We start from the raw sequence: 15513 nt of genomic DNA, 5'->3' as shown, positions 1-15513 counted from the left end.
ATGTGCACTGCGGGCCCGGGATGAGTCGGCTGCTAAGCAGGACAGGCAGCGGCACCCGGCGGGCCGGATAAATGTCCTTGGCGGGCCGCATGTGGCCTGCGGGCCGTAGTTTGAGGACCCCTGGTAGATTATGAAACTGGTGAGATTATCTAGTTCAGTGGTCGGCAAACTGCGGCTCATGAGCCACATGCGGCTCACAAATCACGGTTTGCCGCTCTGTTGACTAATGAGTTTGCCAACCACTGATCTAGTTGATTAGCATGAGCCTTTGATTTTGGAAAATTCATGGATTGAAAGTGGCTGTACCTTTCACTAAATAACCTTTCTAAATAGGTCAAAATCAAAGAAATTATCAGAGCTTCCTTTTACTTCTACTTGCCTTGTGTTTTTCCCCAGAACCTCCAGTCTTCAAAGGTGATTACCCTGCTAATTGGATTGAACCACTTGGCGGAAATGCAATTCTGAACTGTGAGGTCAAAGGCGATCCTGCCCCAACCATCCAGTGGAGCAGAAAGGGGGTGGATATTGAAATTAACCACAGAATCCGCCAACTTGGCAATGGCTCCCTGGCCATTTATGGCACTGTCGTAAGTTGCACTGGAATTGTTGGTATACACTTTAGCTGCCACAATGAATGCCTTTCTATAGGTGCTATGGATGGGGAAAGTTTCTCTTGCATTTTAATTTAAATCATAAAATCTGAATCAATGGGTTGTTATAAAAAACTGAAACAATGGTTCAAATCGATTCTTTCTGGGCCTTTCGAAGAAGTATGAGCCATAAAATGATTTTTCTGCTTTGTTCCCGATCATTGGCCTACTAGTTAGCATCAGTAGAACAGGAAATGGAAGAATCACAAACACAATTACAAACAAGTTTTAGGGCAGTTTTCATCACTAAGTCAATAACTATATATTAGGCTTTCCAACAACTTTAGTAATTTGGAAAATGAGTAGTGCTTTAAGTTATTCTAATTTGAGGGTCATGTGAATGAGATATTTTATCTAAATATTTCTCAGCTAGACTACATATAGGTAATTTGTTAACCTGTTTTTTAATTAATTGAAATAATAATTAAATCATACTATCTAATCACCTGATCCAATGGACCATTCTTTATTCTCCTTGGTTTAGTTTCAGCATTAGATGTTGTTGGTTATCCCCTAAATTTTGAGATGTAGCTACTGTAACACTAATGAGTTTCAGCATTATTCCCTCTTCCCCCTTTGTCTACATAAATATTACTACTTCTATAATTATTAGTACTTCTAATACCAACATTAATACTAATACAAATCTTTTTTTCACACCATTTCAGATTACTAAATATCTATCTCTAATCCTGAAACTCTTCCAACTTTTATTTACAGTTCCCTACTAGAAATTTCTATTTTGATAATACATTGGCACCCCCAACTGAACCTCTAAATCAACATCTGTCTTCCTTCTCCCGTACTCCTCTATTTCCTGCAATTCAGTTTCCCTTTACTGTCGTAATGTTTCTATTAACAAGACCATAATTCTCCTATTCATAAGACCTTTAGCGAAATCTGTGACTCTTACTAGTTGCCAAATCTAAACTCATATAGTACTTATTTTTTATACCACATACATATAAACTTGGGAATTACATTCTGTGTTTTATAATTTCCAGTGAATTAGCTTTTCACTTTCTCTCTTAATTTTCAAACTCTCTAGATGGGGTCTAAGCTTAATTTTTTTATTAACTAATCCCCATTAGAAAAGACTCAATATTTATTAACTTGTCCTGATTATGTTAATGTTTTTAAGTTACTTTAAGAATAGCATCAACATTTTCCTTCAGTAAGGTAATTTTGGATAGATAATTATTTTAAAATGCTATTTTTGCTTTGGTTTCCTAGTAGTATTATTGAGAGCAATAATGAGCTGTTTTGAAAAAAAAAGTAGGCCGGGAATTTCTTTTTCTGCTTTTTTTTTTTTTTTTTTTTTAGCCTATTTATAGGGTTAAAGATATGTAGGTTTTTCTATTTCCATTAAAATGCCATCTCAAAAAGGAAATTTCATTTAAACTAGCGTCGTAGTGAACAAAGTTATTTGCCCTACTCTGTAAGCTCACGTTTCCACAAACACTGCTTTTTCCTTAGAATGACGATGCCGGTGACTACACATGTGTAGCTGCTAATGAAGCTGGGGTGGTGGAACGCAGCATGAGCCTGACTCTGCAGAGTAAGCTGCTTCATTAAATTCCAGTTAAACACCTGATCTAAGCAATGTTGCCTAATAAAGAATGTCCACTGTCCTTAACTTTTTTATAGCAGGTACATCAACGGCAGCTTTCAGAGTGTGTCTACTCTTATGTTCGGCTGATGGAGCCATTGTTATTGAGCGTAAGGCAGATACAGTTTGGCACAGACATTTTTCTCTATTTTATCTTAACACATGCAGTTCAAAATCGCAAGTGCTTCATGGCAGAGCTTTTTGTTTGTTTGCAATATATTCTATTGAATACTCTTCTTACAGCTCACCACAGTTCTTGTAAAGTGCTCGCAAAGATGCCGTTCTGTGGCTCTTTAAAAGTATGTATTAAAGATAGACTAGTGTAAACGACCTCAAAAGTGCTCCAGATCTATCGCTGTTTCCATGGAATAACTATGTGATCTGGGCAGGCTTATCATACTCATCATGAAGCCCCTCGGTATAAGCCCCCGGAAGAAAGCGCTTTCTTAATTAGAAAAGCAGGAAGGACTCCAGAGACCCATTGAACAGTCCCCAGAACCGCTTCAGGGACTAACCCAAGGACAACATCATTGACTTAAGCCAACCAACTTGAGTGAATAGGCTCAGTACTTAAGGGGATGAATTTACATTTTCTTCCTTCACTATGGAGAGATGCTGTTAACTGGTATTTACTAACAGCTATTTGCCAAACCACTTTTCTATAAGAATTTAACATTGAATAGATATTTTTACAATGTCTAAGACAGTGTTTTCTCTCCAGCTTTGTTGAGGTATAATTGACAAATAAAATTGCAAAAATTTAGAGTGTACCATTTGACAATTTTCTATATGTATGTGTTGTGACATGATTACAACAATGAAGTTAATTAACACATCCATCACCTTACCCAGTTACTGCTTGTTTTGGTTTGTTTTTTGGTGAGAAAACTAATGACCTATACACTTAGCAGATTTCAAGTGTACAATGCAGTATTATTAACTAAAATCACCATGCTATACATTAGCTCCTCAAAACCCGTTCATCTTATAACTGAAAGTTTGTATCCTTTGACCAACATCTTCCCATTTTTCCCATCCTCCACCCTCTGGCAACCAATAATCTACTCTTTGTTTCTATGAGTTGGACTTTTTTTTTTTTAAGATCCACATATAAATGATACCATATGCTATTTGTCTCTCTCTGTCTGGCTCATCTCGTTAACATAGTGCCCTCCAGGTCCACCTATGTTGTCTCAACTAACAGAACTTCCTTCTTTTTTAGCTGAAATCCTATCTAATAAAAGTAATATGCAAATTGACCATCACTCCAACACACAAGATTGCTGCCCCCATGTGGTCAAAGTTGGCTGCCCCCATGTGGACACCAGATGGCCGCCACAAGATGGCCAGCAGGGGAGGGCAGTTGGGAGGGACCAGGCCTGCAAGGGAGGGCAGTTTGGGGTGATCAAGCCTGCAGGGGAGGGCAGTTAGGGGTGACCAGGCCGGCAGAGGAGGGAAGTTGGGGGTGACCAGGCCTGCAGGAAAGGGCAGCTGGGGGGGGGAAAGACCCAGGCCTGCAGGGGAGAGCAGTTGGGGGGAGATCAGGCCTGCAGGGGAGGGCAGTTAGGCATCAATCAGGCTGTCAGGGGAGTGGTTAGGGGGTGATCAGGTTGGCAGGCAGAAGTAGTTAGGGGCAATCAGGAAGGCAGGCAGGTGAGCAGTTGGGAGCCAGAGTTTTGGATTGTGAGAGGGATGTCCGACTGCCCGTTTAGGCCCGATCCTGGTAGGATTGGGCCTAAACGGGCAGTCGGACATTCCTCGAGGGGTCCCAGATTGGAGAGGGTGCAGGCTGGGCTGAGGGACACACCCTCCATGCACGAATTTCGTACACTGGGCCTCTAGTATATATATAATATACATGCACTCACACACCACACATACACCATTTTCTTTATCCATTCATCCATCAAGAGATACTTAGGTTGTTTCTATATCTTGCTAAGTGCATATTTATCAAATGATAACCTTGTGGGATGTTATTAGAAAAAAAGTCAAGTTTGATGGTCAAATAAGTCTGAGGAAAAAAAGATTAAACAACGTTCATTCATTTATTAAATATATAAAGAACACCTACTATATGCAGTAAAGTTTCTTTATTGCAGATCTTTCCAAAAATGTTAATATGCAGATGTGAGTTATAACTCAACAAGAGGAGGATATAAAATGCCACATTTCCCAAATAAATATTATTTCCATGAAAACTTCTCCCTTCCTTGTTTGGGTGAATGTAGGTAGAACATCACATGATTAATCTCTTCTGAAAGAGTGTTCACTGACCAGGTTTAAGACAGGCTGCATTAGATTAGCTCATTTAAAATTACTGACAGTAAATGCATTTAAATAAATGAGTCATATAAAAGAAGCCAAAAAGATAATTTGTTTAAAATTAAGATTAAAGAACCAGAAACTGTGTCTTCATTTAGATAAAATGACCATGTTTAACTGATCATTATGTGACTGGTGAAATTAAGTCAACCTTGAAAGATGTACATAAGGAATTTTATTGTTGGATTAATTTATAGCCTTGTGTGCATGTGGAAATGTTCAACTGTGGTATCTAAATTAAGATTCTGAGTTTTATTTGACACTTTCTTTGACCATAATAACATGAGCAGATGAGCTCATTTGGTCATTATATTGCCATTTAGTGTTGAGCGATTAATCTGAAGTATTTACTTTATTCAGCAAGCTCATTAAATGCATAATGTAATCTGAACACTGGGAGAGAAATAAAAGCTCCGGCACTGAAACTTCTTAGAGTGAGGTTAATGTAAACATCAGTAGGAAGGCAGTTGTGTAGAGTGATGTGGGCGTTTATATAAATAATGCATTAATAATGACTCCCCTGAGATTCTAACTTCATATGAAAAGACAATACATCAGTAATATCTTTACATAAAATACTAGCATATTAATATCACAATAAAACACATTTTACTTCTCTCCTTTTGTTTTATGTTCTATTATTCCAGATACACTTCTCAATCTAAGCTATGCCGCCACTACCCTGAATTATCTGATATTTATTCCCTCTCTTTGAGCAAATAATCCTTCCTTTTAACTCAATCCCACTAAAACACTGCTGTCATCCCATCATATTCCTTCAAGGATATGCACACTACCTTTTGCTTACCTATTTAAATGCAAATCCTTCTGATTTTCATTTGAAGATTTTAACCAAATGTTTAAAACCTTGTATGCCACAGGATGAATCATCCTTTCAAAGCTAAATCCATGGCCATGCTATTTTCTTTTCTCCAGTAGGCTCCCTTCTCTTATATATAATCTTACCCATTTTGAAAATGCTTCTTATCCCCCATGAAGTCTTTCATATTCTGTCTTGACACTGTAGACTTGTAAAACGATAAATATTCAATCAGCAGCTATGTACAACTTCTTTCACGTTCTCTCCAAAGACTTCACTGGAGCAGGTATCATCCACTGTAGGAACTATGAACTCCTACCTCCTTCTTGAAACTCTTTCCTTTGGTTGCCAGGATACCATTTTCTCTGATTTTCTTCCTACCTCAGTGATCAGTTCTTAGTACCATTGATGGGTTTGCCTTCTGTCCATCTCTTTAATAATGTTGCAGTAGTTTCTGTCTCTGGCCCTCTTTCTCTCATTTCAGACTCACTTCTGAAATAATCTTATCCATATGTGAAAGACTCCCAAGTCTGTAGTTTTAGCCCATTTCTTTATTCTGAACTCCAGAAATGAGTATTCACTTTCCATCTAGACATTTCTACAACAATGTCCCACAGATACCTCAAGTGTAGAGACAGTTCTAAATGGATGCAAATCATCATTCCTTACTCCCTCCCAACAAATCTGTTCTTCCTCCAATCTTCTATCAAGTTGCCCAACATACACTACATTTCCCAAATCAAAACCCTGTAGTCATTAATTCCTCCCTTCATACAATTCAAGGAGAAAGTCCTATCATTCCTACTTTCTTGATAATTCTTGAATATCCTTTTTCCTCTCCATTTCCAGTGACATGTTTTCATGTGATTTATTAAGGTATTTTTGTTTATGTTCCCATGTCTCCACACATTTACCTACTCTACTAAGTTGTATTCTACCTATCCTATTACTTCATTCTATAGGTATAACACAACTAATTAGTTATTGGTCTATCTTATCAGTAGACTATGAGCTCCTTCAAACTGGAAGAAGTTATATCTGTTATCTCTGTATCCTCAGCATCTAGCACAATGCCTGGGAAATAGTAGGCTTTCAATGTGTGTTTAATGAATAAATGAATGATGATTTGTAATGAAAGAATAAGTTAATAACTTGACCACAAAAATTATATAAAGTGAAATACGTGAATGTTCATCGTGTAAAAAACAGCAATGATAACAATAGCACTAATACTCTTTTGGTCTTAGTTTATCAAAGAGCTAAGCCTACATCATCTTAGTGGAGTCTAACAAGAATCCTTCGAACTAGGCACCGTGTTTAAGGACATGAAATCTCAGAAAGGTAGTAAAGAGTGGAAGCAGGACTTGAATTCAGAAACCTTGACTGCAGGTCCCATGCTCTAGGCTACTCTGCTTAAGGATTTAAAATTTTGACTTTTACTAAGTAAAACAGCTATGAAAATTCTATCATTGGTAATTACAACCTTAGTAGTTGAGAAGCGACAGTGTTTTATAAACAAAGTAACCTAATTTGTGAAATAAGCCAGGCAGAAAGATAAATATCACATGATCTCACTCATTTATGGAATATAATGAACAACATAAACTGATGAACAAAAACAGATCCAGAGGCAGAGAAACATCGATCAGAATCTCAAACCTCAGGGAAGGTAGGGGAGGGTGGGGATAAGGGGGAGAGATCAACCAAAGGACTTATATGCATGCATATAAGCCTAATCAATGGACACAGACAACAGGGGGGTAAGGGCATGAATGGGGGGGTTAGGAGGTAATGGGGGAATAAGGACACATATGTAATACCACAATCAAGAAATTAAAAATAAATAAAATAAAATAATGTTACTATATAATATTGATTAAAATGCTTATATTACTCCATCAAAACTAAGAAGCATTATGTGCTTTTTTTTCTGTAGGTCCTCCTATTATCACTCTTGAGCCAATAGCAACAATTATAAATGTTGGTGGCAAAGTCATATTGAATTGTCAGGCCACTGGAGAGCCTCATCCAGCCATTATGTGGTCTCGTCAAGGGCACGCTATCCCCTGGGATGACCGAGTTAATGTGTTGTCCAACAACTCGTTATATATCTCTGCTGCTCAGAAAGAAGATACATCTGAATATGAATGTGTTGCTCGAAATCTGATGGGTTCTGTTCTGGTCAGAGTACCAGTCACAGTCCAAGGTGAGTGTGATCAGATGGATATTCATATTAAACAACACCCAGAGCAACTCACGTCATAAAGATTATTAAGCATCTTAATCCAAGCCTCCTTAACCCTTGAGACACTTCTAGCTTACGGAGCTAGGACAAAAAGCACACCACAATTTTCAGGCTGAAGGGACTAAATACAGAATAGAGCTGAAAAATACCAAGTTAATCATTTAAATTCCCAAACTGAATTTTTGATTGAAAAATAGTCCACTTTATTCTCGGAAATCAATGTGTATATTTTTCTTTTTAAAAAAAGGCATATTCAAAAGGTAAACAGTATATAAACTTCTTGGCTATGTACTTTCAGTAGCCATGTCCGTGTGAGTCAGGATTGGAGCTGGGCAGAAACTCCAGTTAACTGAAGTTCTTCTCTCATGCTTAGATTTTCATTTCGTCATAAAAGAGACCTTCCATGAGCAATTTCTCAGCAGCTCCCGACTTAGCTGTAGACCCAGTGTACATCTTAATGAAATCCAACTTGCAGGTTTTGTGTTCACTAAAACAGAGACAAAGTAGAATGTCTTCTTTGTAGTTCATGGTGGGTTTTCCCAGTGGTCTGCCTGGAGAGCCTGCAGTGTCACCTGTGGAAGAGGCATCCAAAAGAGAAGTCGCCTGTGCAACAACCCTCTTCCGGCCAATGGTGGGAAGCCTTGTCAAGGGTCAGATTCAGAAATGCGGAACTGTCAGCATAAACTATGTCCAGGTACTACTCTTTATTCGACAGATAGACATTTGTTCATTTCCGCTTCCTAACGATGGGTTGTCCCAGAATTAGTACTTTCTTTTTTATTTTAATATATTTTTATTGATTTCAGAGAGGAAGGGAGAGAGGGGGAGAGAGAGAGAAACATCCGTGATGAGAGACAACCATTGATGGGCTGCCTCCTGTACAGCCCACACGGGATCAAGCCTGCAAACCATGACCTCCTGGTTCATAGGTCGACACTCAACCACTGAGCCACATCGGCTTGGCAGTACTTCCTTTTTTTATTGAATTTTTGTGGGTGACATTGGTTAATAAAATTATACCGGTTTCAGGTATACAGCTCTACAATGTATCACCTGTGTGTTTACCACCTCAAGTCTTCCATCACCATTTACCACCCATTTGCCTTCTTTTTTTTCCCCATCACCTTTTGTCCCCTCCTTGCCCCAGTATTAGTACTTTCAATTGAAATGTATCTCATGATCTCGTGGTGTAATGTTTCACCTTTGTCCAGTGCACGGTAGCTGGTCAGAATGGAGCCCTTGGGGAGAATGCACAAGGAGCTGCGGACATGGCAACCGAACCAGGACCAGAACGTGCAATAATCCACCAGCTCAACACGGCGGGCGGCCGTGTGAAGGGACTGCTGTGGAAGTGATCATGTGCAACGTTAGGCCATGCCCCGGTGAGAATCCACTGATGAGCAAAACTTCCTGTTTTTAACTCCCATCAAGGGGTTATAATGACCTTTTCTTCTTCACTGTGAAAAGAGGTGATGGCCTCTCCCCTGGAACATATTCATTCTCCGTGTTCTTAGTTCTGTCTCCTGGACAAGCTTGGGAAGGTAGAGCATGAATTAAGTAAAACACCTGATTTAATTGAACATGAGTAAAGGCTCCAGACTGTGGTGCATGTTGAATCATGTAGAGAAAACATAAGTAATTACAAAGTCATAAAATTTTAGAGGCCATGACGTTAGGTCACACCTAATCCAGTCTTTCATTTTCAGGTGAGAGGAAATAAAGACGAGAGAGGTTAAAGGGTTTCCCAGAAACACCAGGTAGTGAGGGCTAAAATAATAATAGTGACCAGTGGCCAAATACCTACCGTGTGCTAGGTGCCCGGCTCTGTGCTTTATATACGCACTGGTTTTGACTTTGTGAAATAACCCTGCAACATACGTATTGTGGGGCTCTTGGAGGTTAAAGCAACAGAAATCCAACTTAGATAAGCTTAAGTGAAAATTCTCCTGTCAGGTATGATTGAATCCAAGGATTGGGCCAGTAGTTTACTAGCATGTTTTCCATCTTGCATCTCTGCTTTCCTCTCTGGGCTGTATTCTCCTTTAAACTCTTTCCATGTGATGGAAAAAATGACTGTGGCAGCTTCTGGCTCACAGGGGCCCTCTAATCTCAGGCCTCAGAGACAAGAGTTCCTCTCGCTCAGAATTCGTATCAACCTCTGGGAAAGGACCCTGCTTGGTTTTGTTTGGATCCCGTGCTCACCTCTGACCTTGAGTCCAGGAGAAGGACACTTTGGTAACCATCTTGGGTTACTTAGTGCCAAGAGGATCAGAGCTCCTTGTTTGACAGCTTGAAAGAAGTAGAGAAGTGGCTGTTCACTCGTTCATTGATTCATTGATTCATCCAAATAAAAGATTTGTTGAGCACCCATTCTGTGCTCAAGGCACTCTTCTAATTGCTCAGAACTAGATGGATAAACAGATAATATTCCTACATTGACAAGCATAGAGAACAAACCCACATAGTTGAAGTGATGGAGCAGAACTAGGAGCAACACCTTCGCTAAGACAGTAAAAAAAAAAAAAAAAGAAATTGATAACCAAACTGAGATAGTTATCTGCTTCGTTGGATATTGCATGCTATTGTACAGATGAGGAAACTAAGATTCAGAGGATATATGAGAATTAATTCACTGAGGTTACATAGCTAGTTAAAGGTAAAACAAGAATTTGGACCCAGGTGAATCTGATGTTTCCCTAGCCTATTCACTTAGATCCTGCATATCTTGATTTGCAGTTCAGAAGTTCCATTGCATTTAAAAATAAAATACTGTCATGAAATCTTAAAGAAAATAAACAAGAAACCAAAATGTTTCTTCACCTTGAAGAATTAGAAAGCTAATTATAATAGCATAATACATCAAAATAAAAAATACCTGATGACAGCAATCTTTGTACAGTTTGTCAACGATGATACCTATATCATGAAAAGCTAAATGATTTTTATAAATGACCTTGATTCCTTGAACACTTCCTTATTTTCTGGCGCAAATTGATATTTTAGGCTTATATTGTACTTTCTCCGCCCCAGTTAGAATGGTATTTTTAAACTTCCAATCCACCCCCTAATAAAGATAGGTATCTTCTGGAATGGTACCTTTCTGCTGGTATTGGATAGGTACCTTTCTGCTGGCATTGGACAGCCATTGTCATTAAAAAAAAAAAAAAAAAAAAAACATATTCTTACAGATTACTTAAAGAATGGGCATTTTTTTAGTGTGTGTGTTTTTTTAAATCGTTGAGAACTTTGAGTCAAGAATGGCCATACTAGCTCATTGCTCACACATATGCAGGACTTTAAAATGGTGTGTTGCTGTACTGATCCCAGCATTATTCATCTATAAACTCATTATTCCTCACTCTGACCCTCTCAAGGTAAATTCTTTTATTATTTGGATATAGCAGGTTATAAATTGGGCACAAAAGGCCTAGTCACTCGTCTAGGACTGCATGGTTAGTAAGAGCAGAGCAGTCATTCAGACCCAGGGCATCTGGCCTAAAGTCCCTGCAAGGACCACGTTCTGCTGTCTTTCCAGAGTCAGAATTGCAACACAGTGTAACAACAAATCCATCTCTTACCTTTTGCATTTTTCCTATCCACTGACTCCTCCACCATTGTCTTCTTTGATATTATGTAAACACCATGATGTTTTATTCCTTCTCTGATATATATTACTATTCTCTCTTTTTTATTGTTATCATTCCATTCATATAAAAAAAAACAAACATTTCAACTCCACCACATTTTATGTCATAAAGTTCACTTCTGGTTAAGGTTTTCTTTATTGATTGAAATATATATATATCTTCAGCCAAAAACATCTATTTATATGTAATAGAAACTACACAGATAATAAATGAATAAACATCACCCATTTATAATCCTCCAATAAAATTGCATCTGTGCTCTAAGACTTTATATTGTAAGAGGTGTGAGCTTTTGTTAACCAACAGCCTTGAAAATAGAATATAGGAAAATTATTAGAATGGCAGAATATTTTAAAATCACTTAGTCTATATATAAGGACTCTGAATTAATGAACAATCTGAACTAATGAAGAAATAACTTTGAATAATATGTGCCATATATTTAAAGGCTTTTTCCTATTTGTTTAGGTTTAGTAAAATACTTTTTAGTGCAAATTCTTGTCAGCTAAAATAAATTTGTGCGACTGTGTTTGCCTGTATCTATAAAGTACAGGGACATGTAGTCAACTCAGTTAGAAAACAGTTAATGAGAAGAAAATGCAAGATGTGTTTTAAAATTTTTCTAAACAATGCAACCAAATGATAATGTCTTGGTTTTCAACTTATTATTTTGGTGTCTCTTAAATTGTTAAGAGAATATTTAGACACAGACCTTAAGGCCCTGTCTTGGTTCCTATCTCTGTTAAACTGGGTGACCACAACAACATACTTTATGAGTCCCATATCTAGAAATGACCCTCAAAGCAAATGTATGACCTGATACTGACTTATACGTTAGAGAGACCCTAACATTGATTCTCAGCCCATGTACCTGGTAAGAAACATAAGGTACTTCTAGTCCTGTGGTCAGATGGTGCAATATGTTAGTTACCACATCGGAGGCCTTGGCCACACTTGGAAAACACTGGTCAGTTTTGTGTTGTTTGTTTCGGAAGTAGGTAAGTGTGTTATTCAGAACTTTTCATTCATGAACATGATGTAATGGGGACTCTTTTTTTTTCAAAGAGTTACAACTGTGCAAATCATCAGGTTGTTGAAAGATCCAAGTACATTTTTAAACATGGAGCTGAATCAGGCTTAACGACGTGGTCTTGTGATCTGGGGTCCAAGTTATCACAGTGGAAACATTTGTATTGCCCATAACCACATCTGGATCTGTTATATAGCCTTGTTCCTAAGCTTCTGGTTCTTTCCATTTTCCCCAGAGCACAGAGCACAGGCAAATGCTTATCTATCTAGGATTTTAAAAGTCAGATCATCTTTACATATGGTAGTTGGATTAAATTTTTATTTTAATAAAATAGCCTCTTTGGATAATATTAAGCATTAATTTTGGCATTTGTTGGCCTTCAGAATTTTCCTATAGACTTAATTTCCATGAAAATCTAATGAGAAGGAGAAAGGAAGAATGTCACTTCCTTTGTTTTCTTTGGTTCCATTTTAATTATTATTTTTTATTCTGGGCTAATTTCACTCATTACTAAATTAATCTACTTCTCTAATTTTTGTTTTTAATACACATGGTGCTGTGACTTGACTCTTTCTATCCGGATATTTGTAGTTCATGGAGCATGGAGCACTTGGCAGCCTTGGGGTATGTGCAGCAGAAGTTGCGGGCAGGGGACCCAGACAAGAACAAGGCTGTGCAATAACCCTCCACCATCATTTGATGGCTCCTACTGTGATGGAGCAGAAACACAGATGCAAGTTTGCAATGAAAGACACTGTCCTGGTGAGAGCAATACAATGTTTATACCCTCAATAAATAAACACTGCCTCTTATCTGGCTAGTGTGTCAGTAAGAACCAATGTCAATAAGAACATTGCTCAACCTAATAATGCCCAGTGTTTAATCGGCTCTTTTTTTTTTTTTTAATCTTCACCTGAGGATATTTTTCCCATTGGTGTTTAGAGACAGTGGAAGGAACGGGGAGAGACAGAGAGAGAAACATCAATGTGAGAGAGCTACATCGATGGGTTGCCTCCTGCACATGCCCTGAGCAAGGCCAGAGATCAAGTCTGCCCTTGACTGCCCGAGGTACATGCCCTTGACTGGAATCGATCCTGAGACCCATCAGTACGTGGGCCGATGCTCTAACCACTGAGAAAATTGGCTAGGGCTCACCTGCTCATTTTTAAGTATTAACAGAGCACATTTGTTTGTTCCTTAATCCAGTTGATGGCAAGTGGGCCAGGTGGGCCAGTTGGAGCGCCTGCACCGTGTCCTGCGGAGGAGGAGCCAGACAGAGAACAAGGGACTGCTCTGATCCCGCCCCACAGTATGGAGGAAGCAGGTGTGAAGGGAGTGATATCCAGAGCGATTTTTGCAATAGTGACCCTTGTCCAAGTGAGTGTTGGAAATAGTGAGTCAAAATTATACTTTCTTAAAGTTCCACTATGGCTTTTAAGTCCTTGAAGTTATAATATTCTGTGACTTGATTCATCTACCTTTGACTTAGGGCATTAAAATGTTATATGGTTGCTATAAGTCTGTGTTATACCTTAGAAGTCATTGATTTGTATGGGCAGGGACTGTGCCCAATTTCATTTACTCTAAGGGACCAGCTGCAGAGTGCAAGGGCAGCGGCACCCTGACCTGCTAACTGTTAATAGTGTTGGTGATTCCTCTGTGGAGGCAGGCAGGCAGCTCTCTGCCTTAATTCTGTCACCAAGCTAGATTCTTTGATCCTAGCAGCATCTGAATCCACTGTATCTTCAGTGTGATAACCTTGACTGATCGGGAGCCAAAGATCTTGTCTGTCATATCCTTCAGCTCCTGGAATACTGTAAGACTCAGTAAATGTGTGTTAAATGGAATTGTACCATCACTGGGATGTATACTCAGTTTCTGGTCAGAACAGCTGATCCACCTACCTCTGGAAGTTGCCTATTTATAGATCTATATGTTTCTTTTCATTTCCTGGGGAGAGTGTTTCCATACTTGTTGAGTGAATGTCATTGTTTAGCACTTCTCCAATGATTCTGCATTGTAGCTCATGGAAACTGGAGCCCTTGGAGTGGCTGGGGAATCTGCAGTCGGTCCTGTAACGGAGGGCAGATGCGGCGGTACCGCACGTGTGATAACCCTCGACCCTCCAACGGAGGAAGAGCTTGTGGGGGGCCAGACTCCCAGATCCAGAAATGCAACACTGATATGTGTCCTGGTGAGCTCCCCGACTCCTGCAGTAGAACAAGCAAAGCATTCTATGTGGTGTTCATTGTAGCAGCAGCAGCATCTCAGATCTTAAAATAAAAATTGTATCGGCAGGGCCACCCTAAATATCAGTTTTAGGACCGATTTGTTCATATTGACCATTCCATTCTTGTTCACAGTGGATGGGAGTTGGGGAAACTGGCAAAGTTGGGGCCCGTGTTCTGCTTCTTGTGGAGGAGGCGAAAAGACCAGAAAACGGTTGTGCAACAATCCAGAGCCATCTAACCGTGGGCGCCCCTGTCCAGGAGACGCCACTCAGGTTTCCAGATGCAATATACATGCTTGCCCAGGTAAGCAACTCAGTGAGATTTTGACAGAACTACTGCTGGCACATTTACATCCTTTCTGCAAATTAAGAAAAGGAGTTGCTCTGAGCCCACAAATTACAAAACAGTGCTGTATCTGGGAGGAAGAATTCGGAAAAAAAGTACTTCCCTCCTCTAGCTGGTGCTGCTCTACCCCAAAACTCATGGCTGGATTTTAGCCTCTGCTTACCGCTTCCAGGCTCCCTTGTGATAGGATCTGGTCTGCACAGCCATAGATAGTAGTCCTGGGTGTGAGGGGTAAAAGGGTGTGGAAATGTAGGGAAAGCCTGGTTGAGATTTCAGGCTGGAGAATGAGGGTAGAGCAGAAGCTGAACATCTAACAGGAATACACAATTGGAGGCTGTTATTTCACAGATGTAAAGGGAAGAACATGAGTGTGGAAAGTGAAATAGAAGCCAATTCAGTTTGAGGACAAATAGTAGGAGGAGTTCGATTCAGCTACCACAACTCAAATCACGCAACATAGCTAGCTATTGTAAGTAATGTAAAAATTTAGGAGTAACAAAGTCAGAATTCTAGAACTAATGGATCTTAGAAGAGTTTGCTGGAGTCCTAAGAAATGGTGGGTTGCCCAGCCGGTGTGGCTCAGTGGTTGAGCACCAACCCATGAACCAAGA

The 15513-nt window shown here is 39.3% G+C and overlaps 1 protein-coding gene across 1 annotated transcript in view; it reads left to right on the top strand.

Moving 5' to 3' along the window:
• HMCN1 (hemicentin 1) overlaps positions 1 to 15513 on the top strand; it is a gene marked incomplete at its 5' end in the record, with an annotated part of 394143 nt that overhangs the window by 344791 nt on the left and 33839 nt on the right. The window contains 9 exons of the mRNA XM_080648250.1: positions 397 to 587; positions 2127 to 2208; positions 7341 to 7610; positions 8173 to 8343; positions 8861 to 9031; positions 12918 to 13088; positions 13533 to 13703; positions 14350 to 14520; positions 14690 to 14860. Of these exons, the coding sequence (XP_080504376.1) occupies positions 397 to 587; positions 2127 to 2208; positions 7341 to 7610; positions 8173 to 8343; positions 8861 to 9031; positions 12918 to 13088; positions 13533 to 13703; positions 14350 to 14520; positions 14690 to 14860 (1569 nt within the window). The remainder of the gene's footprint in view (positions 1 to 396; positions 588 to 2126; positions 2209 to 7340; positions 7611 to 8172; positions 8344 to 8860; positions 9032 to 12917; positions 13089 to 13532; positions 13704 to 14349; positions 14521 to 14689; positions 14861 to 15513) is intronic.

This window comes from Plecotus auritus (assembly GCF_963455305.1).
Source record: "Plecotus auritus genome assembly, chromosome: 12".
Lineage (NCBI taxonomy): Eukaryota > Metazoa > Chordata > Mammalia > Chiroptera > Vespertilionidae > Plecotus > Plecotus auritus.
Note: the sequence above shows the minus strand (reverse complement) of the source record. Positions and strands in the feature narration are given on the sequence as shown.